Source organism: Coenobita brevimanus, chromosome 10, assembly GCF_032717465.1.
Source record: "Coenobita brevimanus isolate Jiangsu-jjx chromosome 10, ASM3271746v2, whole genome shotgun sequence".
NCBI lineage: Eukaryota > Metazoa > Arthropoda > Malacostraca > Decapoda > Coenobitidae > Coenobita > Coenobita brevimanus.
In genome coordinates, this window is record NC_136963.1 from 4808094 (window position 1) to 4834418 (window position 26325).

Genomic DNA, 26325 nt, shown 5'->3' on the forward strand with positions numbered 1-26325 from the left:
GTGGTGTGGTGTAGTGGTGTGGTGTGGTGTAATGATGATGATAATGGTGGTGTGGTGTGGTGTAATGATGATGATAATGGTGGTGTGGTGTGGTGTAATGATGATGATAATGGTGGTGTGGTGTGGTGGTGGTGTGGTGTGGTGTAATGATGATGTTAATGGTGGTGGTGTGGTGTGGTGTAATGATGATGATAATGATGGTGGTGGTGGTGTGGTGTGGTGTAATGATGATGATAATGATGGTGTGGTGGTGGTGTGGTGTAATGATGATAATGATGGTGGTGTGGTGTGGTGTGATGATAATGATGGTGGTGGTGGTGTGGTGTGGTGTAATGATGATGATAATGATGGTGTGGTGGTGGTGTGGTGTAATGATGATAATGATGGTGGTGTGGTGTGGTGTGATGATGATAATGGTGGTGTGGTGATGGTGTGGTGTGGTGTGGTGTGTGTGGTAATGATGATAATGGTGGTGTGGTGTGGTGTACGGTCCTCTTGATTTGAATTCTTCGTAAAGTTCCCATTTTCTTCTCTCACTTTTCCTTGATACCTTTGCTTTACTCCTTGCTTTAATTTTCTTTATTGAATTTTCCTTTGAATTTTCCAGTAATCCCCATTTTCTTTATTCTATTTTCCTTATTATTTTTGCTTTAATTCTTGCTTTAATTTTCTTTACTGGCTTTTCCTTTGAATTTTCCATTAATCTAAGCCTTCTTCTTTGATTATTTTATTTTTCATTTTTTGCTTTCTGTTATTCATTTGTCATTTGATTTTCCTGAGCCAGTTTCCTGTTAATATAATCTATCTATCTATCTGTCTATCTGTATCTATCTATCTGTCTATCTATCTATCTATAGCCCGACGCCCTAATCCCGCAAAAGATGGCCACAGACAAAATGCCTCCAAGTCACTCTGTCACCCACCGTTTGACTGCCCTCCCCCCAACTCACCCCCCCCTCCCTCATATACCTCTCAACTCCATCCCTCCACCTCATCCTCGGTCTACCCCTCCCTCTCCCTCCCTCCACCTCACCTATATACACCCTCTTAGTCAGTCTTTCATTCTCCATTCTCTTCACATGTCCAAACTCTTATGTACACTTTATATTTTATCACTGTAAACCTTGTGCATGTGCGTTTCCTTAACCCGTGCACACAGGATAGGTTGTCCTGGTGTAGATGTACATGGCTTCCTGTAGACACATGTACACTTTATATTTCATGATTGTAAATCTTGTCCATGTGCATTTCCCTAACACTCTATTTTTCATGACTGTAAACCTTGTGCATGTGCGTTTCCTTAACCCGCGTACACAGGATTTCGTTGTACATGGCTTCCTATAGACTCTTATGTACACCATTTTTCATGACTGTAAACCTTGTGCATGTGCGTTTCCTTAACCCGCGTACACAGGATTTCGTTGTACATGGCTTCCTATAGACTCTTATGTACACCATTTTTCATTACCATAAACCTTGTGCATGTGCGTTTCCGTAACACTATTTTTCATGACTGTAAACCTTGTCCATGTGCGTTTCCTTAACCCACATACACAGCATTGGTCATCCCAGCATAGACGCACACGGTTTCCTATAGACTCATGTACACTTTATTTTTCATGAGCATTTCCTGAACACTATTTTTCATGACTGTAAACCTTGTCCATGTGCATTTCCTTAACACTATAATTTCATGACTGTACACCTTGTCCATGTGCGTTTCCTTAACCCACGTACACAGCATTGGTCGTCCTGGAGTAGACGCACACCTGAAACACGAGAATGAGTCAGCGGCGGTGCTACACATCCTTTTCCTGATCAACGAGGGAGCCTTGGTGGCGGCAACGGCAGACGACAACATACACCTGTGGAACTACCGGCAAAAAAGACCTGAGATTGTGCACTCCCTCAAGTTCCAGAGGGAGAGGTGAGAGGGAGGGAGGGAGGGAGGGAGACAGAGGGAGAGAGGGAGGGGAGGGAGGGAGGGAGGGAGACAGAGAGAGAGAGAGGGAGGGAGGGGAGGGAGACAGAGAGAGAGAGAGGGAGGGGAGGGAGGGAGTTACAAGGAGTTACAAAGAAGGCGCAAGAGGCAAGAGATTGTGCATTCCCTGAAGTTCCAGAGGGAGAGGGAGGGAGGGAGGGAGAGAGAGGGAGGGGAGGAGAGAGAGGGGAGGGGGACAGAGAAAGGGGGAGAGGGAAAGAGAGAGGGGAGAGAGAAAAAAGTTACAAAGAAAAGTCAAAAAGATCAGAGATTGTGCACTTGTTGAAGTTCCAGAGGGAGAGATGAGAGGGAGGGAGGGAGGGAGGGAGAGAGAGAGAGGGGAGGGAGAGGGGAGAGAGAGAGAGGGGAGGGAGAGGGGAGAGAGAGAGAGCGGAGGGAGGGAGAGAGAGAGAGAGGGGAGGGAGGGAGAGAGAGAGAGAGGGGAGGAAGAGGGGAGAGAGAGAGAGCGGAGGGAGGGAGAGAGAGAGAGAGGCGAGGGAGAGGGGAGAGAGAGAGAAAACAGTTACAAGGAAGACAGACGACAACATACACCTGTGGAACTACCGGCAAAAAAAGACCAGAGATTGTGCACTCCCTGAAGTTCCAGAGGGAGAAGTGAGAGGGAGGGAGGGAAGGAGAGGGGGAGAGCAGGAGAGAGGGAGGGTGTAGGGGAAAGCAGGAGAGAGAGGGAGGGGAGGGAGGGAGAGGGAGGGGAAGGAGAGGGAGAGAAAAAAAAAAAGTTGCAAAGAAAGTAAAAGAGGTCAGAGATTGTGCACTTGTTGAAGTTTAAGAGGGAGAGGTGAGAGAGAGAGAGAGAGGGATGGGAGAGAGAGAGAGAGAGAGAGAGAGGGATGGGAGAGAGAGTGAGAGAGGTAATTAACACTACCTTTTTTTGTCCCAGAATCACCTGCCTGCACCTACCGTTCCAGTCGAAATGGTTGTATGTGGGTACAGAGAGAGAGAGAGTGAGTGTGTGTGTGTGTGAGAGAGAGAGAGAGTGAGAGAATGTGTGTGTAAGAGAGAGAGAGGGGTAGAGAGAGAGAGAGAGAGAATTAACCTTTTTTTTTTGTTTTTGTTTTTGAGCGAATCTGAAGGAGGGAGGAGGCAAGGTAGGCCAAGGAGAAGGTGGAGGAATATGGTGGATGAGTGTGTGAGGAAGAGAGGTATGGAAGTCGGTGAGGCTTGGGGACTGACAGGAGATCGAGCTGGCTGGATGAATGTTGTGAGGAGAAGTGCATGATCAGGGATTTGGCATCCCTTTTTAACGTGGCAGCGTCTGGACTGACTCTATTGGATACGTTTATGTGAAGCTACAGAACGTGGTGAATGTTTTTGGTGTATCAGATAGAGCCAGGATTCTGGGGGCTTGAATGATGAGTGAATGGAAGCGTGGCCCATTGACTCTATCAGATACGTTTATGTGAAGCTACAGAATGTGGTGAATGTTTTTGGTGTATCAGATAGAGCCAGGATTCCGGGGGCTTGAATGATGAGTGAATGGAAGCGTGGCCCATTGACTCTGTCGGATACGTTTATGTGAAGCTACAGAACTTGGTGAATGTTTTTGGCGTATCAGATAGAGCCAGGATTCCGGGGGCTTGAATGATGAGTGAATGGAAGCGTGGCCCATTGACTCTATCGGATACGTTTATGTGAAGCTACAGAACGTGGTGAATGTTTTTGGTGTATCAGATAGAGCCAGGATTCCGGGGGCTTGAATGATGAGTGAATGGAAGCGTGGCCCATTGACTCTATCAGATACGTTTATGTGAAGCTACAGAATGTGGTGAATGTTTTTGGTGTATCAGATAGAGCCAGGATTCCGGGGGCTTGAATGATGAGTGAATGGAAGCGTGGCCCATTGACTCTATCGGATACGTTTATGTGAAGCTACAGAACGTGGTGAATGTTTTTGGCGTATCAGATAGAGCCAGGATTCCGGGGGCTTGAATGAAGAGTGAATGGAAGCGTGGCCCATTGACTCTATCGGATACGTTTATGTGAAGCTACAGAACGTGGTGAATGTTTTTGGCGTATCAGATAGAGCCAGGATTCCGGTGGCTTGAATGATGAGTGAATGGAAGCGTGGCCCATTGACTCTATCGGATACGTTTATGTGAAGCTACAGAATGTGGTGAATGTTTTTGGTGTATCAGATAGAGCCAGGATTCCGGGGGCTTGAATGATGAGTGAATGGAAGCGTCGCCCATTGGATTGGGCAAACTTGGGCTGTCTGGACATTGCTACTCCTCACCCTGCCCTAGGGTGGGAAAGGAGGCCCAGATGATGATGATGATGATGATGACGATGATGATTGTTTTGTTCCAGAGTCACGTGCCTACACCTGCCGTTTCAGTCGAAGTGGTTGTATCTGGGTACGGAAAGAGAGAGAGAGAGAGAGTGAGTGTATGAGAGAGACAGACAGACAGACAGAAAATTAACCCTTTTTTGTTGTGTTTGTTCCAGAATCACCTGCCTACACCTGCCGTTCCAGTCCAAATGGTTGTATGTGGGTACGGAGCGTGGCAACATCCACATTGTCAACATTGAGGTCTTTCAACTCAGCGGCTACGTGATTAACTGGAATAAGGCCATTGAACTGTGAGTAGTGGTAGTAGGAGTAGTAGTAGGACGAGGAGCAGGAGTGGTAGTAGTAGTAGTAGTGGTAGTAGTAGTAACATTGAGATCTTTCAACTCAGCAGCTGTGTGATCAAGTGGAATAAGGCCATTGAACTGTGAGTCGTGGTAGTAGTAGCAGGAGTAGTATTAATAGCAGTAGTAGTACTAGTAGAGAAGTACAGTTAATAGTACACATACAGTAGTGGTAGTAGTAGTAGTAGTAATACATCATATACTCCCTCAGGTATCCACACGTACATTCACCATGCATTATCCACACACTGCCGTTGTCAATCATTATTCCTTCATTTTTCCATTTTGTCCGGACAAAATGCTGGTGTCCGGGTGCAAATTATGGCCAAGTGAACATTTTTGTCCACCTGGGCCAGTATCATGTTTGTTTTTTTTTTTTTTTTTTTTTTTTGTCACTGCAGGGTATGGCCCGGCAGTGGTGATTGCTTGGCTGTGGTTGATGGGTCTGCTTGGCCATTGTAATTGCTTGGCTGTGGTTTATAGGTCTGCTTATCTTGAGTATATTCAACATCGGGGCGTTGAAGGGGGCGTTGAAGGCCGCATCTATCTACAATCATGAGTGGTAGCAATAGATTAACACTTGAATGCGATGCTAGTCATGAAGAAGTGCTGTAGAAAATATATATTCTAACACTAGGATATGATGCTAGTCACAAAGAAGTTCTATGGAAAGGATATAAAGCAATAAATTAACACTAGAATATGATGCTAGTCATGAAGAAGTGCTGTGGAAAATATATATTCTAACACTAGGATATGTTGCTAGTCACAAAGAAGTGCTATGGAAAGGATATACAGCAATAGATTAACACTAGAATATGATGCTAGTCATGAAGAAGTGCTGTGGAAAGGATATAGGGCAATAGATTAACACTAGAATATGATGCTAGTCATGAAGAAGTGCTATGGAAAGATGGTAGACATAAAACACATATCCCAAGGTGTGCTAACGTCTTTGTGTTTTGACAGATCCCGAAAAACACATCCCGGTCCCGTAGTTCATCTCAGCGACTGTCCCGTTGACCCAGGCAAGGTGAGAAGAAGTTTAGGTCACGTATACTTCCTGCTTGATCTCTGGCAGCCTCCCTCTTCAGTGCCTTATCCCTGGTGGCTCTCCATGCTGCTTGATCTCTGGCAGCCTCCCTATTCAGTGCCTTATCCCTGGTGGCTCTCCATGCTGCTCAATCTCTGGCAGCCTCCCTATTCAGTGCCCAATCCCTGAGGTCACACTCTAACCAGATAGATACACTCTACTGATAGATATTGCCTGATTCCTTTGTTATATTCCTTAATGCCTTTCTGTTGTCTATTTATTTTCATGTGATGATCCTGGCACACTCTGGTTGTGTTATTTATGAGGTAGGAATGAGTCTCCTTGGTTACTATTCAAAATTACCCTTCAGTATGGCCTGGTAAACAGTTGTGCACACACACACACACACACACACACACACACACACACACACACACACACACACACACTCTCTCTCTCTCTCTCTTTCTCTCTCTCACACACACACACACACACACACACTCTCTCTCTCTCTCTCTCTCTCTCTCACACACACACACACACACACACACACACACACACACACACACACACACACACACACACTCTCTCTCTCTCTCTCTCTCTCTCTCACACACACACACTCTCTCTCTCTCTCTCACACACACACACACACACACACACACACACACACACACACACACACACACACACACACACTCTCTCTCTCTCTCTCTCTCTCTCTCTCACCATTGTCTCTCTCACTCTCTCTCTCTCCATTGTCTCTCTCTCTTTGATGTAACGCTGACCTTCTCTTTTATCTTCATTTAAAAAAAAGAAAAATGAAAATTAATGAATTCCCAGAAAAATTGTTTGTGCATGGTGTATTGTTAATGAGGGATGGGATGGGATGGGTTGGGTTGGGTTGGGATGGGATGGGTTGGGATGGGATGGGATGGGATGGGTTGGGATGGGATGGGATGGGTTGGGATGGGATGGGATGGGATGGGATGGGATGGGATGGGATGGGTTGGGATGGGATGGGATGGGATGGGTTGGGATGGGATGGGATGGGTTGGGATGGGATGGGATGGGTTGGGATGGGATGGGTTGGGATGGGATGGGTTGGGATGGGATGGGATGGGTTGGGATGGGATGGGATGGGATGGGTTGGGATGGGATGGGTTGGGATGGGATGGGTTGGGATGGGATGGGATGGGATGGGATGGGTTGGGATGGGATGGGTTGGGTTGGGATGGGTTGGGATGGGATGGGTTGGGATGGGATGGGTTGGGATGGGATGGGATGGGTTGGGATGGGATGGGATGGGATGGGTTGGGATGGGATGGGTTGGGATGGGATGGGATGGGTTGGGTTGGGATGGGATGGGATGGGATGGGATGGGATGGGTTGGGATGGGATGGGATGGGATGGGTTGGGTTGGGATGGGTTGGGTTGGGATGGGATGGGATGGGATGGGTTGGGATGGGATGGGATGGGTTGGGATGGGATGGGATGGGATGGGATGGGATGGGTTGGGTTGGGATGGGATGGGTTGGGATGGGATGGGATGGGATGGGTTGGGATGGGATGGGGTGGGATGGGATGATTTGGGTTGGGTTGGGATGGGATGGGATGGGGTGGGATGGGTTGGGATGGGATGGGTTGGGATGGGATGGGATGGGATGGGGTGGGATGGGATGGGATGGGATGGGATGGGGTGGAATGGGTTGGGATGGGATGGGATGGGTTGGGACGGAGCTTCTGTATGATATAATCTGACCTAATTTGACCTTATAATGTGACCTATTCAGACCTAATTTGACCCCCATTTGACCCACAGTTGCTGATCGGGTTTGAGAGTGGTCAGCTGGTGATCTGGGACTTAAAGAGTCGCTGTGCAGAAGTCCGCTACCAATCCACTGAGCCACTCAAGTCCGTGTCCTGGCACCACGAGGGGAAGCAGTTCATGTGTTCGCACTCTGACGGCTCCCTAACGACCTGGGCAGTCAAACAAACGACCCCAAAACCCACATCCGTCATCTTCCCGCATGGTGAGTTATTTTGATGCCCCTGGTTTGCCCTGTGAGGCTAGTGAGTAATTTGGCCATGTGGAGAGGATGGAGAGTGAGAGACTGATGAGGAGAGTGTATGTGAGTGACGTGGAGAGGGATAGAGGGAGGGGGAGGCCAAGGATGAGATGGAGGGATGGAGTGGAGAGGTATATGAGAGAGGGGGGTGTGAGCTGGAAGCAGGGCAGTGAAATGACGGGGGACAGGGTGACATGGAGGCGATTTGTTTGTGGCCACCCCTTGTGGGATTAAGGTGTGTAGCAGTAGATAGACAGATAATAATAATAATAATGTACTAATTTTTTTTACTTTATATTTCAGCCAAGACCAACAAGGAAGGAAAGCAGGAGACATGTAAAGCAATTCAGAAAGTGGAATGGAAGACGTCTAAAACAGGGTAAGAGAGAGAGAGTGTGTGTGTGTGTGTGTGTGTGTGTGATATGTAAATAATTCTTCACAGAAACTCACCTAGAGAGAGAGAGAGAGAGTGTGTGTGTGTGTGTGTGTGTGTGTGTGATATGTAAATAATTCTTAATCAGAAACTCACCTAGAGAGAGAGAGAGAGAGAAAGAGAGAGTGAGGGAGAGAGTGTGTGTGTGTGTGTGTGTATGTGTGATATGTAAATAATTCTTCACCAGAAACTCACCTAGAGAGAGAGAGAGAGAGAGATGTGAAGACTTAGTGATCTTTAATTACAGCTGACCGTCAATTCTACGCACCTTGAATCAATGGATTTCGGAAGCCAGGGACAATATCTGCTGGCGGAGAATCACTCTGGACACCAGTCATTTCTCCATTATTTGAAAGTTTGTCATTTCTAAGGATATACAGTATTGCTCTTTACAGGTACAAAAATAAATGTTACTGTAGTTGAACATAAATAATAACTGTACCACAGAACTGTACCTGACCCACGTGACCCATGTGCCGTACCACCTGCCACTGCCTGCCTCAGTGATGTGTGTCATTGCTGTGATGAGATGTGTTTATTTACTTATTTCCTTGCCCCTCATTTCCTCTCAGAGCTCTTAGTACGTGGTTCCAAACTAACTTTAGTAATGCCTGAGTATCCTGAAAGTGCCGTGAACACAAGAAAAACATTTATTCCAAAGGAAAATGTAAATTGTTGGACGAAGTGGCCTGTGGTGTGGGGAGTTATATGCAAACGATCAGACATGAAATGACTCGGGTGTGTTTACGATGTCGATAGTTTCTTTGCTGGAAAATAAAAGTTAGTGATGAAGGAGCAGTAAAATTCATGTTCTTGCCTAGGGTGCAATGTGTGGAGAGAAAAAAAAAAAAGCTTTGTGCCCGACCTTTGTTACGAACTGCCAGTCTTTGGTAGAGAAAATTTGGCTTGTATGGTGTGTGAAGGCTGTGCGTGTTGACAAATAGTTAGGTAAGATCTTTATGTGAGTTCAGTTCCTGTGAATTACTGTGTGCTGTATCCATCCATCCATCATCCAATCCTATGTTGACCCATACTGTCATACAAATTATACTGCTTGGCTGACTTGTGTATTATTCACAGTTACTGCATTCGTGTGTATCTGGGAAGTACACAGTCACTCCATGCTGACCACTGCAGTATAGTTCTTTTCCTTCATTGATGATGACCAATGACTCAAAAATAGTTTTACACTTTTTTTTTCAATTTTAAATGAGTGTGCCAAAAGTGACTCTTGGCGATATACGCATGATGCTGGCCGGCCATTATGCACATGTTGGTTAGGTCTGAAGTTTTTGCTGGAAAGGTAATGTGGACCTTCAAGAGGCTTTGTGGCAATCCTTGGTGGTTAACATTTGTATGGGGAGTATTAGCGGGCAGAACTAGCTGGTTAGGTTAGGTCAGAGTGCAGTATGCAATGATGTGTCAGGTCGACGAGATTGTAATATAAACACACGTCTTGGATGTCTTACGGCAGACATATTTGTAATAATTTATCGTTAAATATATTTTCAGCGAATAATGTGAGGCTCCTAGAACCTAACCCCCTATGTTACATGTAAATATATGTCAGGTTTTAGTGTGAAATTGATTTTGCACGAGGTTCTGCATAACCTGTCTCGTGTTCTATGAACACTCTACCGTTTTATTTATTTTTTTTTTATGTGCGGAAGAAGGAAGCAAAGGCAACGAGCCCGCAAAACTGTTCCTTCCAAGAGAAAAACAAAATACAAGAGAGAGCAGCATGAGGCAAGTCGTAATATAATGGGTCCATAGAAAACAGAGTATTGTGAGGTACACCAGTCCACAACAGCGTCGCGGCTCTTCATCTTCAACACCATCGTATTTTCTTTTGCTGTTTTTTGAGTTTTAGGCCATTTTTCCCTTCATTTTCAAGCAGCGGACTTTTTCAAACAACGGACACTCATCCCTCACCTATTAGTCTGTTGAATCCAGGGTCAACTGTAACTCATCATTGCAATCTCAACTTCATGTCAAATCGGGTCACTCCTGTCTTCCACAGTAGTCCAGAATTTTGGACCCCACTCCCTCCTCCTCCTCCTCCTCCTCCTCCTCCTCCTCCTCTTGTTGTTGTTGTTCTTGTCATGTTTTAGGGAGTTGTTCATGATGTTCTCCAGTGTTCTTGGAAATAATAATAATAATAAAAATAATAAAAATAACAAGAACAATAATAATAAAAATGATTAGAATAACAGTAATAGTAATAATAACAATAATAATAATAAAAATAATAACAAGAATACTAATACTACTAATAATAATAACAATAATAATAATAATAACAACAGTAATAATAATAGCAAAAATAATAATAATAACGTTCATGTTCTTGTTGTGTTACAGGGAGTCATTCATCATGTTCTGCGGTGATCTTGCAAATAATAATAATAATAATAATAATAACAACAATAATAATAACAGTAATAATAATAATAATAATAATAATAACAAAAATAATAATAATAACGTTCATGTTCTTGTTCTGTTACAGGGAGTCGTTCATCATGTTCTCCGGTGGTCTGGCTAACGACCGTGGCGGCAGAACACCGTCAATAACAGTGATCCACGGCAAGACAACCACCGTTCTGGAGATGGAACATGGTGTAGTGGACTTCACGACCCTATGCCACAGCCCCTACCAGAGTGGTGAGTTGACTACCATTACTACCATTAAATACCATAACTATAACACTACCACTGCTACAGCAACTACCACTACTACCATAACTATAACACTACCACTACTACAGCAACTACCACTACTACCATAACAATAACACTACCACTACTACCATAACAATAACACTACCACTACTACCATAACTATAACACTACCACTACTACAATAACACTACTACTATGAGTACTACTACTACTACTACTACTACTACTACTACTACTATTACTACTGCTACTACTACTACTGTTACTACTACTACTACTACTATTACTACTGCTACTACTACTACTGTTACTACTACTACTACTACTATTACTACTGCTACTACTACTACTACCACTACTACTACTACTACTGCTACAACTACCAGTACTACCATAACTACCATCATATGTCACACACTGCACTGCCATAGTCCTTATCGGAGTGTTGAGTTAGCTACCATACTGCAGTTATTACCACTGCTACCATAACTACCACTACCATGGCTGCAACACTGTCTGTCTGTCTATCTTTCTATTGCCAGATGCCTTAATCCTGTAAGGGGTGCCCACAAACAAATCACCTCCATGTCACCCTGTCCCCTGCCATTTCACTGTCCTAGAGGGTGGCCACAAACAAATACCTCCATGTCACCCTGTCCCCTGCCATTTCACTGTCCTAGAGGGTGCCTACAACAATATATTATCCCTTTCCGCCCCAGACGTAACCACTTAATTACAACGTGACAGCAGCTCAGTGTGAGCTAAGTACAACTCGGACATTGGACTAGGTAGGTGCTGACCAGTACCACGATGTCCTTGGCTGTGGCTGTATTCCTCCCTGTCTGCCACACCTGGACACAAGACAATTTCTGTCCGACTGCCACACTCTCTCTGTCTACGTCTCTCTTATGAGCATACTTCCATACACTTCCATACGGATATTGAGGCATCAGCACACCCATATACTATACACTTCCATATATTGAGGCATCAGCACACCCCAATACTACCCCAGTTCTCACCCTCTGACAACTTACTCTCACTCACTGGCGCACCACCATTGCAGATACCAGCCATCACCAGGCCCTGCAGTGCGTTAACCTCTGCACCCTGATCCCTCGAGAGCCGTTTATAAATCTACGCCCTGGGTGTTTTTTGCCCTTCATGTATACTCAGTTTTTTTCATTGAGGCGAAGATGCTCTGGAGGGGTTGGTGACGACTGGCTAAATGCAACATGTCCGAATAACATTTACTAACGCAAATTTCCCCATCAGTTTCCTGTAAGCCAAGAAACCATTTACAACGCTGGGTGGTAACCATATAACCAAACCATACGTGCTGCCTACGTGTCAACAAGTGGGTTGGTGGAGGGGTAGTGCCCCTCCCCGTAAAACAAATAACTCAAAGTCAAACGGCCACCCCTTGCGGGATTATGGCGTCTGGCAATAGATAGATAGATAGATATATGTTGTCAGTTAATAATAATGAGATTATCAAGTAACGTCGCATTCAGCCAGTCATCACCAATCTGTCGAGTGCATCTTTACCTCGATAAAAAGAAACTTAGTGTAGTCGTCCTCCATCTCCTACCATCCCCTCACTTGCTTCATTTATTCTTGTATTTCATCTTCTCTTTCCTCTACAATTCTCTCCAGCCCTTGCCGTCTCCCTGTGCTCCGTCCCACGCCTGCTGTGCACGTACCATAGTCTCAGCACGATGTTTATATTTGAGTGGTTTATACTCTGTCTTCAGGAACTTACGTTGTTCGCAGTTCCACATCCGTATGCTCCACATCTGTCTTCTTCTCTACTCCTCCTTTCTCCACCTTCCTCCTCTCCTCCCACTCCACCTCAGTCTGGAGGGGTCATTTGGGTAGAAGGTGATGATGTTAGGAGCAGCGGCGTTCAGGTCGGCAGCAAGCACTTCATTGTTGCCAGCCCGACACATCTCCATGTCACCCTGTCCCCCGCCACTTCACTGCCCTCCCCCCAGCTCACACCCTCCTCTCTCAGATACCTCTCCATCCCTCCATCTCATCCTTGGCCTCCCCCTCCCTCTCCCTCCTTCACCTCACTCACACTCTTCTAGTTAGTCTCTCTATTCCATCTCTCCATCTCACCCTCATTCTCCCCTTCCCTCTACCCCCTTCATTTCACTCACACTCTTCTAGTTAGTCTCTCTTTCCATCCTCTCTGCTTCATCCCTCCATCTCAACCTTGGTCTCCCCCTCCCCCTCTCACATACACTCCTAGTTAGTCTCTCCATCCTCTCCACTCCATCCTTCCATCTCATGCTTGATCTCCCTCTCCCCCCCTCCACCTCACTCACATACACTCTCCTAGTTAGTCTTTCACTTCTAGTTAGTCTCTCACTCTCCATTCTCTCCACATGGCCAAACCACATCAGAGTATTTCTCCTAATGCTTTCTATCACATCCACATTGCTCCTGCACTACCACAACTACCACAACTGCCAATCAACCACAACTACCACTCTGCCACAACTACCACTACCACAACTCTCTGCCTTGAAGTAAACACGCAAACGGTTGTGCGTAACTTGTAAACATTGAAATTTTGTGTGTGTGTGTGTGTGTGTGTGTGTGTGTGTGACTTGCTGTGATATGTTGCATGTGTGTGTTAGAGAGGGAGAGAGAGAGAGAGAGAGAGAATTACTTGATCAAATCCACTTCCTCCTTCACAGTGAGAGAGAGAAAGTGAGAGAGAGAGACAGACAGACAGAAACCTAATCTTGACCAGAGAGAGAGAGAGAGAGAGAGAGAGAGACCTAACCTTAACCAGAGAGAGTGAAAGAGAGAGAGAGAGAGACATAACCTTAATCAGAGAGAGTGAGAGAGAGAGAGAGAGAGAGAGAGACCTAACCTCGACCAGAGAGAGAGAGAGTTAACCTTGACCACAGAGAGAGAGACCTGACCCAGACCCAACCTTGGTTTGCAGAGTGTGCTGACCCATACGCGCTGGTCGTCCTCCTGCACAATGACCTCGTTGTCGTTGACCTTCTCTCACCTGGGTACCCATGCTTCGAGAACCCCTACCCCATGGACCTGCACGAATCACCGGTCACCTGTTGCTCGTACATCGCCGACTGTCCTGCCGACCTTATACCCGCCCTCTACTCCGCCGGGGCCAGGGGGGGGAAGAGAGGGGGCGGGTTTAGCGAGAGGGAGTGGCCCATAGCAGGCGGAGAGTGGGGGGCGGTGTCCTGCAGCTATGCTGAGATGATTATTACTGGGTGAGTGGGAGAGAGAGAGAGAGAGAGTGGGGGGCGGTGTCCTGCAGCTATGCTGAGATGATTATTACTGGGTGAGTGGGAGAGAGAGAGAGAGAGAGAGTGAGAGAGAGAGAGAGTGGGGGGCGGTGTCCTGCAGCTATGCTGAGATGATTATTACTGGGTGAGTGGGAGAGAGAGAGAGTGAGAGTGGCAGAGAGAGAGTGGGGGCGGTGTCCTGCAGCTATGCTGAGATGATTATTACTGGGTGAGTGGGAGAGAGAGAGAGTGAGAGTGGCAGAGAGAGAGAGTGAGTGACAGAGAGAGAGAGAGAGAGAGAGAGAGTGGGGGGCAGTGTCCTGCAGCTATGCTGAGATGATTATTACTGGGTGAGTGGGAGAGAGAGAGAGTGAGAGTGACAGAGAGAGAGAGTGAGTGACAGAGAGAGAGAGAGAGAGAGAGAGAGTGGGGGGCGGTGTCCTGCAGCTATGCTGAGATGATTATTACTGGGTGAGTGGGAGAGTGACAGAGAGAGAGAGAGAGAGAGCAAGAGAGAGAGTGGAAATACAGAATTAGATAGATATTAACACATATACAGATAGAGACAGAAATTATGAAGGTGAGAGAGAGAGGGGGGGTAAAGAATGACTGGGAGAGAGAGATATGAGAGAGAGAGAGAGAGAGGGGTTAAAGAATGAGAGAGAGAGATATGAGAGAGAGAGAGAGAGAGGGGTTAAAGAATGAGAGTGAGAGAGAGAGAGAGGGGTTAAAGAATGAGAGAGAGAGAGAGAGAGAGAGAGGGGTTAAAGAATGAGAGAGAGAGAGAGAGAGAGAGGGGTTAAAGAATGAGAGAGAGAGATATGAGAGAGAGAGAGAGAGAGGGGTTAAAGAATGAGAGAGAGAGATATGAGAGAGAGGGGGGGTTAGGAATGAGTGAGAGAGAGATAGAGAGAGAGAGAGTTAAAGAATGAGTGAGAGATAGAAAGAGAGGGTAAAAATTAGTTATAGAGAGAGAGAGAGAGAGAGAGAGGCAGGGGGGGGGTAAGGATTGGCATGTGTCTGGTGCAGTGAGGTGAGGAGAGGTAGACCGAGGAAGAGTTGAGCAATATTCTCATGGGTTAAATAATCTCCCTAACACCTTTTCTTAAGTGATTTATTTTGCTTATTACACCTTGATGTCCTTTTCTGATTTATTTTAGTTAAAATCACACTGTGCCTAAATCACTAAGAGAAAGGTGTTAGGGAGCTTCCTTAATTGACAAGAATAAAATAAAGAAAAATAAGGAAGCTCCCTAACGCCTCTTCCTAAGTGATTTATTTTTTAGGTCATTCAGATACCACTATATTCAACACAAATAACCATCCAGATCAAAAATAAATCACTAAAGAAGAGGTGTTAGGGTTTACGATCAATTTTCCATTGTAAGTTTGATTTATTATTGTAGGGAAAGTATCGTAAGTTGTGTATGTTCTTGATGATGGTTTCTGTGTAACTCATTTCTCTCTCTCTCTCTCTCTCCTCACTCACTCACACCCCTACTCTCTCACCCTCCCTCCTTCCCTCCCTCTCCCTCCCTCACTCTCTCACACTCTACTCTCTCACCCTCCCTCCTCCCTCTCCCTTCCTTTCCCTCTCTCTTCCACTCCCTCTACCACTCTCACTCTCCTTCCCTCCCTCTCCCTCCCTCTCTCACTTTTCCACACTCCCACTCTCCCTTCTTCCCTCCCTCTCTCTCCCTCTCTCACTCTCTCACACTGCCACTCTCCCTCTCCTTCCCTCCCTTCCTCACTCTCTCACTCTCCCACTCTCCCACCCTCCCTTCTTCCCTCCCTCTCCCTCCCTTTACCCCTCTCCCTCCTTCCCTCCCTGTCTCCGTCTCTCACAGTCACGCTGATGGGAGCATAAAGTTCTGGGACGCCTCATCGGTGACGCTACAAGTCCTGTACAAGTTAAAAACAGCCAAGGTGTTTGAGAAGCCGCGCACTAAGAGCATAGACGGTGACGAGGACCCGTTTGCCATCCAGCACTTGTTTTTGTGTCCGGAATCGCGTCTGCTGTGTGTGGCTGGGTCAACGGCACACGTCATCCTATTCAAGTACTCGAAGCAGGAGACCACCTCTGAGATTCCGGTGGGTAATGACCTCCCCTCTGACCTACCTTGACCTCATGTGACGACCTAACCTAACCAAACCAAACCCAGCCTCACCGAACTCCAAACAGTTTTGTAACTTAATTTTACCACACCTAACATGACAGCTTTTGCCCAACCCGATAGTTCCTGCCATATGGAGATGGTCAGGCGTGAAAGGATTGAACTTGCTGGTGAGTCTCTTGTGTGTGTGGAAGAGTTTTGTTACCATTTACTGTGCTGGGTGGTAACCATATAACCAAATTTTGGCGCCCGGTGGTTTAGTGGGTAATTAACTGTGTTCCAGTCGGATTGAGCCAGTGAAGCTTTATATCCAAGGGGTGGTTTGGGTTTATTGCTCAAATAATGCCACTCAGGGATGAGTGAGGCTGGTCACTCTCATCTTAAATGTCAGGACCAACTGCCTAGCCCAGGCCTCCTACGCTCCTCATGGGGCAACACAGGATTGAATGATGGATGGATGGATGGGAGACATGTTATGCTGGAGGTGGGGCTGGAGCAGCTCTGTGGCTAGAGTGAGGAGTGGTTGGAAGAAGTTCAGGGAGCTGTTGCCTCTCCTGACACTGAGAGGGCTCTCCCTACGTGCTAAGGGATCTTTGTATGTGGCACGTTTTAGGAGTGTCATGCTGTGTGTGGCAAGTGTTAGGAGTGTAATGCTGTATGTGGCATGTGTTAGGAGTGTAATGCTGTATGTGGCATGTGTTAGGAGTGTAATGCTGTATGTGGCATGTGTTAGGAGTGTAATGCTGTATGTGGCATGTGTTGGGAGTGTAATGCTGTATGTGGCATGTGTTAGGAGTGTAATGCTGTATGTGGCATGTGTTAGGAGTGTAATGCTGTATGTGGCATGTGTTAGGAGTGTAATGCTGTATGTGGCACGTTTTAGGAGTGTCATGCTGTGTGTGGCATGAGTTGGAGTGCAATGCTGTATGTGGCATGTGTTAGGAGTGTAATGCTGTATGTGGCATGTGTTAGGAGTGTAATGCTGTATGTGGCATGAGTTGGAGTGTAATGCTGTATGTGGCATGTGTTAGGAGTGTAATGCTGTATGTGGCATGTGTTAGGAGTGTAATGGTGTATGTGGCATGTGTTAGGAGTGTAATGCTGTATGTGGCATGTGTTAGGAGTGTAATGCTGTATGTGGCATGTGTTAGGAGTGTAATGCTGTATGTGGCATGTGTTAGGAGTGTAATGGTGTATGGTAGTGAGACCTGGGCAGTAAAGGAAGAGGATATTCACAGGCTCAAACGTACAGAAATGACAATGATTAGGTGGATGTGCAGTGCGTCCCTGAGTGTGAGGCCTGGGGGGGCTGGGTTTATGATGGAAGAGTTGAGAGGAAGGATGGGACTGGAGTGTATTGGTGTTGTGATGTGGAGGGGTAGATTGAGATGGTTTGTGATGAGGAGAGGTAGACTGAGATGGTTTGTGATGAGGAGGGGTAGATTGAGATGGTTTGTAATGAGGAGGGGTAGATTGAGATGGTTTGTGATGAGGAGGGGTAGATTGAGATGGTTTGTGATGAGGAAGGGTAGACTGAGATGGTTTGTGATGAGGAGGGGTAGACTGAGATGGTTTGTGATGAGGAGGGGTAGACTGAGATGGTTTGGGCATGTGGAGAGGGTGGAGGATGGCAGTTGGGTGTGGAGGGTGAGAAGTGTGAACGTTGGGGGTGGGGTTGTGAGAGGCAGACAGAAAAAGACCTGGGATGAGGTCATAGAGTGTGACCTCAGGGATAAGGCACTGAATGACCCCATATAACTAAATGACATAACCCATTTTACCCAAGTGTTATTGAGTGTTATTCCAATTCTCCTGCAGGTGTTGTGTAGGTGTAAGTGTATAATTAATGTGTAGTTTGATGGGGAGGGTGAGTTGGGAGGAGGGTAGTCAAATGGTGGGTGACAGAGCGACTTGGAGGCGTTTTGTCTGCGGCCACCCTTTGCGGGATTAGGGCTTCGTGCTGTAGATAGATAGACTTTGATGGGGGTAGATATAATACACACCAGCAAACCTCCACCGCCACTTGATGTAACCCCACAGAACCCATGTTGAACCTCGTGGTCAGCTAAAAAAATCGGTAACAGCTGTCTTGGCATAACCCATTCAATTGCTGGAGTTTGCTTGTAATTTTGATAAAGTCTGTGTGAGGTTATGTAGTTTTTTAGATTCTGCTTTACTGCTGCCCTACAGGGGGGTATAACCAGGGCCACTCATCACTATCTGTCTGTCTATCTATTGCCAGACGCCTTAATCCCGTAAGGGGTGGCCACAAACAAATCTCCTCCATGTCACCCTGTCCCCTGCCATTTCATTGCCCTGCTCCCAGCTCACACCCCTCTCTCTCATATATCTCTCCACTCCATCCCTCCATCTCATCCTTGGCCTTCCCCTTCCTCTCCCCCCCCTCCACCTCACTCACATACATTCTCCTCATAAGTCTCTCACTCTTGTGAACATTAAAAATAAAATAACACCAAGACTCAATGCCTTGAGGTCACTTGCCCATACAACATTCGGACACAACAAAGAAACCACCACCACAGTATACAAACAATACATACGTTCAGTGATGAATTATGCAAACCCTGCCTGGGCTTCTAACCTCACCAAAACACACTACAACACTCTACAGACCATACAGAACAAGGCCATAAAAATAATCACAGGCTGCACAGCTACTACACCCACAGACCACCTACATCAAGAAACCAAAGTCCTCAAAGTCAAGGATCACCTAGACATGAGAGGCACCCAGTTTCTTGCTGCAGCCTCCACAAACCCACAACATCCACTATATTACATGGCAGCACATCCACCCACACACCAAGGAACACCATCCACTACAGTACATGGCAGCACATCCACCCACACCAAGAAACATCATCCACTACACTACACGGCAGCACATCCACCCACACCATCCACTACACTACACGGCAACACATCCACCCACACCAAGGAACATCATCCACTACAGTACATGGCAGCACATCCACCCACACCAAGGAACACCATCCACTACACTACATGGCAGCACATCCACCCACACCAAGGAACACCATCCACTACAGTACATGGCAGCACATCCACACACACCATCCACTACACTACATGGCAGCACATCCACACACACCATCCACTACACTACATGGCAGCACATCCACACACACCATCCACTACACTACATGGCAGCACATCCACCCACACCAAGGAACATCAAAACAACACCCAGCACACGATACCATACACAAATACTGTCATCTCTCCCCCCCCACCCACCTCAGACCAGCTTCCAGAAGCACATCCACACTCAGATCACTGGCCGCTCCATTCAGTCACTTAAAGACAACACACAGCTGCATGCACGGCCTCCTGACATCCACCCTTCTGAATACTATCTCCCTGCATGCACGGCCTCCTGACATCCACCCTTCTGAATCCTATCTCCCTGCATGCACGGCCTCCTGACATCTACCCTTCTGAATCCTATCTCGCTGCATGCACGGCCTCCTGACATCCACCCTTCTGAATCGTATCTCCCTGCATGCACAGCCTCCTGACATCCACCCTTCTGAATCCTATCTCCCTGCATGCACGGCCTCCTGACATCCACCCTTCTGAATCTTATCTTCCTCATGAGGACAGGGTCCACCTGGCCAAGCTGAGATGTGGGCACCATCCAGCCCTCTTAAGCTACCAGAAGAGGCTGGATGACTCCGTCGCTGATGCCTGTCCAGGATGCAACACAGCACCCCATACTATTAAGCACATTATGCAAGACTGCATTGCACACAATCTGCAACACAGCACCCCATACTATTAAGCACATTATGCAAGACTGCATTGCACACAATCTGCAACACAGCACCCCATACTATTAAGCACATTATGCAAGACTGCATTGCACACAATCTGCAACACAGCACCCCATACCATTAAGCACATTATGCAAGACTGCATTGCACACAATCTGCAACACAGCACCCCATACTATTAAGCACATTATGCAAGACTGCATTGCACACAATCTGCAACACAGCACCCCATACTATTAAGCACATTATGCAAGACTGCATTGCACACAATCTGCAACACAGCACCCCATACTATTAAGCACATTATGCAAGACTGCATTGCACACAATCACCTACGCCAACAACACAACATACACTTCTTGAGAGCTCTGTGGGAAAGCCCGGTCTCGGCCGTGGCCTTCCTTAGGGACTCGGGGCTGTTCGGCCAGACTGCCTAGGCAACAACTGCTGCTGCTGCTGCCACCGCCGCCGCCGCCGCCGCCGCCGCCGCCGCCGCTGCTGCTGCTGCTGCTGCTGCTGCCAGCACAAGGCCAGGCAACGTAAATTGTGTGTGTGGCCGCGGTGGTGTGGACCGGCCGGCCTCTGTGTTGGCGGCCATCAATGGTGGTGCCGGGGTGATGGGCAGTGCTGGCCAGTTTTTAAAAATTTGGTTTTTCTACACATTGCCAAAAAAAAAAAAAAAAAATGATATTGCATTATTTATTTTTTTGCATTTTCAGATGATGTGTGTCAGGTAGTGTGGCATTGGATGGTTAGGGGGTACTGTAATGATAGCAGTACTACTACTACTACTACTCATTCATCATTCATTCATTCATTGCCAGATGCCATGTATCCCAAACGGGGTGGCCAAGGGCTTAGAGTTAATTGTTTTACAGGGAGGGGCACTAATCCTCCACCAACCCCACTTGACACGTAGGGATGCCAACAGCATCTGGTGTTCCCAGGCGGTCACCCATCCAAGTACTAACCAGACCCAACTACTACTACTAATAATAATAATGAGAGAAGACAGAAGGATGGAGTGGAGAGGTTTATGAGAGAGAAGGATGTAAGTTGGGGGGAGGGCAGTGAAATGGCAGAGGACAGGGTGACATGGAGGCGATTAATTTGTGGCCACCCCTTACAGAGATGAAGGCGTCTGGCAATAGATAGATAATAATAATCCATCCATCCTTCATCCATAATAATAATAATAATGTATCTATCTCTTGCCAGATGCCTTAATCCCTTATACGGGGTGGCCACAAACAAATCGCCTCCATGTCACCCTGTCCCTCGCCATTTCACTGCCCCACTCCAAATTCACACCCTCCTCTCTCATATACCTCTCCACGCCATCCCTCCATCTCATCCTTGGCCTCCCCCTCCCTCTCTCCCCCTCCACCTCACTCACATACACTCTCCTCGTCAGTCTCTCGCTCTCCATCCTCTCCACATGGCCAAACCACCTCAGTGTGTTCCTCATAACACTTCCTATCACATCCACATCCACACCACAACGCTCCTTCACTTCCTCATTTGTCTGTCTGTCTTCCCATAAGGATAATAATAATAATCCATCCATCATCCATAATAATAATAATAATAATAATAATAATAATAATAGTAATAATAATGTTTTTCTCTTTCACAGTGTCTGGAGATTCCAATCATCTACGACATTTACGGATCAGCAGATTGCTCGCCCGAATACGAATTCCCTCCGCGTTCCTCCCTTCAGGTGGGAGAGAGAGAGAGAAGGAGGGATGGAGAGAGGGAGAGAAGGAGGGAAGGTAGCAAGAAAGGAGTAGGTATTAGGGTAGTAAAAGTTTGTGAGAGGCCCCTTGGTGTTGATGCATCGTGCGTGAGTATTGTCATGACTCGAAGCTGTTACTCTCTTGACCTTCATCTTGGCTTCCTTCCTTCCTGGCTGGCTTGATTCCTTCCCTTCCTCCCTCCCTCCCTCCCTCCCTCTTTCCCTCCCTCCTTCCTTCCTTCCTTCCCTCCATGAGTATTGTCATGACTCGAATCTGTTACTCTCTTGGCCTTCATCTTGGCTTCCTTCCTTCCTGGCTGGCTTGATTCCTTCCATCCTTCCCTCCCTCCCTCCTTCCTTCCTTCCTTCCTTCCTTCCTTCCTTCCTTCCCTCCCTCCCTCCCTCCCTCCCTCCCTCCCTCCCTTGATGAGTATTGTTATGTGTCAAGTCCTTTACTCTCTCGGCCTTCGTCTTGGCGTCCTAAGCCTGCTAATACCAAGTCAAATAATTTCCATCGGGGTGCAGGGAGGCAGGCCTGTGTGTGATGCCAGAAAATGTATGAAAAAAGGAAGATTCAAATTAAACAGTTATATTAAGGGGAAGCGAAGAAGGGGGAGAAATGTGGGATTGTTACATCTTCCCTCACACCCCCACACCTTCCCTCACACCCTCATATCCTCCCACACACCCCCACACCTTCCCGCACACATTTCAGTCCCTTCCGTCACTTTGGACTGAGAATGTGTCATGGTGTGGTGAGTGGAGCAGCCATCCACTCACCACCAAGGTCAGGCGTCAACTGAACTGGGGTATCGTGTCAGGTGAGGTCACTGATGCTCCGTCCCCTGCACTAGCTTGGAGCCGTTTTAGGAGGAGAGATTTGAATTGGTATTAGTGGACTTAGTTGGCTTCTTTCCTTCCTGGCTGGCTTTCTTCCTTCCCTGTCTCCCTTCCTTCCTTCCTTCCTTCCTTTCCTTCCCTTCCTTCCCTCCCTTCCTTCCTTCCCTCCCTCCCTCCCTTTCTTCCCTCCCTCCCTCCCTCCCTCTCTCCCTCCCTCCCTCCTCTCTTTCCTCCCTTCTTCCCTCCCTCCCTTCCTTCCTCCCTTCCTTCCTTCCTTCAGCATTGGGATGGTAGGCTAGTCAATTTTTCACATAGATTTTAGAAACACTAGATAGATGACTAGAAATAGCATAGTAGCATTGCATAGAGAGTAAGGTAGGAAAAGTTAGATTGGGTTGGGTTGGGTTAGATCAGTGTAGAATGGGTTTGTTAGGATAGTTAGGATTACATTGTTAGATTGTGTTGGAGGGGGAGATGGAGGGATGGAGTGCAGAGTATGACGAGTGAGTGACTGAGGAAGTGTGAGTGAGGTGGAGGGGGATGCCGAGGATGAGATGGAGTGGAGAGGAGAGAGAACAAGAGACTAAAAAGGAGAGTGAGATAGTGAAGGGGAGACCAGTGATGAGATGGAGGGATGGAGTGGAGAGGATGAAGAATGAGAGACTGACTAGGAGAGTGTGAGTGAGGTGGAGGGGGGAGAGGGAGACCAAGGATGATGTGGAGGGATGGGTAGTGATGTATATGAATGAGGACTTGTTGCTATATATATATATATGTATAATTGCATGAAATTTTGAGCCTCTGGTATAAAGTAAGAATGAGTCTCCTTGGTTACTAGTCAAATCATCCCTCAAATGTTAGGATAGATAGATAGTAATGTTAGGATAGATAGATAGTAATGTTAAGATAGATAGATAGTCATGTTTTATCCAGTATTGTGAATGTTGGCCGTCAGTTCGTGTATTTAAATTAAAAAAACTAACTGTAGCAATTTTTGAATAGTTGAACGACCCTTTGGCTAGTTTGGCTAGTGTGGTGGATGGTTTGGTTGTTTGGGAATGGATTAGTGATTAGAATGATTATTTATTGATGTGATAAATAATGTTATATATATTGATGTTGATGGTGTTGATGTTAGTGTGATATTTACTGCTTAATTCTGCCCTCATCAGTACCACCACCATCATCGTCACAGCTACCACTACTACTACCACAATTACCACTACTGCTTCCACAACCACCACTACTACCACAACCATCACTACTACCATAACCACCCTTACCACTGGTACCACCACTACCACAACCACCCTTACCACAGCTACCACAACCACCACTACTACTGCTACCACAACCACCACTACCTCTACTACCACAATGACCACTGCTACCAAAACCACTTCCATCCGTACCATAATTCCTACCACAAGTACTTGCATCCCTACCATATTAATTTGCTACTAGTGCAACCACCACTACCACAGCCCTACCATAATCACCACTACTACCACAACCACATTGAGTACCACCACCACCACCACAACCACAACTGCCACCACCACAACCACATCTACTATGACCACCACCACCACAACCACATCTACCACCACCACAACCACATCTACTACTACCACCACCACAACCACCACCACCACAACCACCACCACCACAACCACATCTACCACCACCACAACCACATCTACTACTACCACCACCACAACCACCACCACCACTAACCCTCTAACAATTCTTACCACAACTACCACCACAACCACACTCCCTACCACAACCACCACCTCCACACAGGCCTCGGTGGACTACTTTGTGCCTATCCACGTGCGGGGCGGATCACAGAAGAAGCCGGCCGGATACCAAGCGGATTTGGTCTGTCTCACGCCATGGGTGGAGGGAGAGCCACCGGGCGCGATATCCGCCCTCTCCATCAACTCATCGTATGGCCTGTGAGTTGAGCCCTGTGTGTGTGTGTGTGTGTGTGTGTGTGTGTGTGTGTGTGTGTGTGTGTGTTTGTACCTAATTGTGATATACACGGAATGTGCTATGCTCGTGGGTTTCCGTCGCTGTTTCTCAATAAGTCGAATTTAACTTTAAACTCGTTTAAGTTTCTAGACTGGACGATCTCTTTGTCCAGGCTATTCCATAAGTCTATACTTCTGTAAGGAAAGCTATATTTCTTGATATCCTTCAAACAGCTTGACTTTTTCAATTTCATCCCGTGTCCTCTTGTTGCTCTCTTATCCCATACAAACAGATCCTCTTTGTCAATTTTATCTACTCCCACCATGGTCCTGAACACTGCAGTCATGTCTCCCATAATATTATCTACTGCCACCATGGTCCTGAACACCGCAATCATGTCACCCATAATATTATCTACTGCCACCATGGTCCTGAACACCGCAATCATGTCACCCATAATATTATCTACTGCCACCATGGTCCTGAACACTGCAGTCATGTCACCCATAATATTATCTACTGCCACCATGGTCCTGAACACTGCAGTCATGTCACCCATAATATTATCTACTGCCACCATGGTCCTCAACACTGCAGTCATGTCACCCATAATATTATCTACTGCCATCATGGTCCTGAACACTGCAGTCATGTCACCCATAATATCTACTGCCATCATGGTCCTGAACACTGCAGTCATGTCTCCCCTCTTTCTCCTGTCCTCTAAGGAAGGCAAATCCAGCTTTTCCAGCCTCTCTCTGTATGACAGATCTGCCAGGCTGGGGACCATCTTGGTTGCTGTTCTTTGTATTCTCTCAATCTTGTTTATATCTTTCTTTTTGTGTAGGGACTGCACTACTGCTGAATATTCCAACCTGTGTGTGTGTGTGTGTGTGTGTGTGTGGACACCACACTACCACTGCATATTCTAACCTGGGGTGTATCACGGCCACTATCAATTTTTTCATCATCTCCTCATCCATATAATGAAATGTTACTCTTATATTAGTCAGGAGTTTATACGTCTCTCTAACTGCCTTGTTAATGTGTTTTTCAGGTGACAAACTGTCCTGGACCAGCACTCCCAAATCTTTCTCTTCTCTCCTTTTTGTGATTGGTTCATTACCCATCAAATAATTCAATGATGGCCTCTTGGTACTTTTACCCATTTCCAATATTTTACATTTCTTTACATTAATTTTCATTTCCCATGTCCGGCTCCATTCGTGTATCCTATCCAGATCCTCCTGCAGCATTTTACAATCCTCCTCAACCTCTACCTTTCTCAAGATCTTTACATCATCAGCAAACAGACTTGCATAACTGTTCACTCCATCTACCATATCATTTACGTAAATCAGGAACATTACTGGTGCCAACACTGAGCCTTGAGGGACTCCACTTGTTACTTCCCTCCATCCAGACATCCTATCCTTTATTACTGTCCTCATTTGTCTGTCTCAAAAAGTCTCTCATCCATTCCAGGAGTTTCCCCTTCAGTCCTCCTGTATATTCTAGTTTCCACATTAGTCTGTTATGAGGTACCTTGTCAAAGGCCTTCTCTAAGTACACACAATCCACCCAACCATCTCTCTCCTGTACCACGTCAATCGCTCTTGAGTAAAAGCTCAACAAGTTAGACACACATGACCTTCCACTTCTGAATCCAAACTGACATTCAGCCAAAATATTCATCTCTTCCAGATATTTTATCCATCTGTC

General features: G+C 46.6%; 1 protein-coding gene across 1 annotated transcript in view; it reads left to right on the forward strand.

Moving 5' to 3' along the window:
* Tomosyn (syntaxin-binding protein tomosyn) overlaps positions 1-26325 on the forward strand; it is a 168388-nt gene that overhangs the window by 46797 nt on the left and 95266 nt on the right. Inside the window, exons 3-13 of the mRNA XM_080280751.1 lie at positions 1742-1927; positions 4448-4582; positions 5603-5666; positions 7489-7699; positions 8039-8114; positions 10678-10832; positions 13810-14104; positions 15967-16210; positions 21685-21852; positions 23201-23221; positions 24433-24587. Coding sequence (XP_080136877.1) covers positions 1742-1927; positions 4448-4582; positions 5603-5666; positions 7489-7699; positions 8039-8114; positions 10678-10832; positions 13810-14104; positions 15967-16210; positions 21685-21852; positions 23201-23221; positions 24433-24587 — 1710 coding nt within the window. The remainder of the gene's footprint in view (positions 1-1741; positions 1928-4447; positions 4583-5602; positions 5667-7488; positions 7700-8038; positions 8115-10677; positions 10833-13809; positions 14105-15966; positions 16211-21684; positions 21853-23200; positions 23222-24432; positions 24588-26325) is intronic.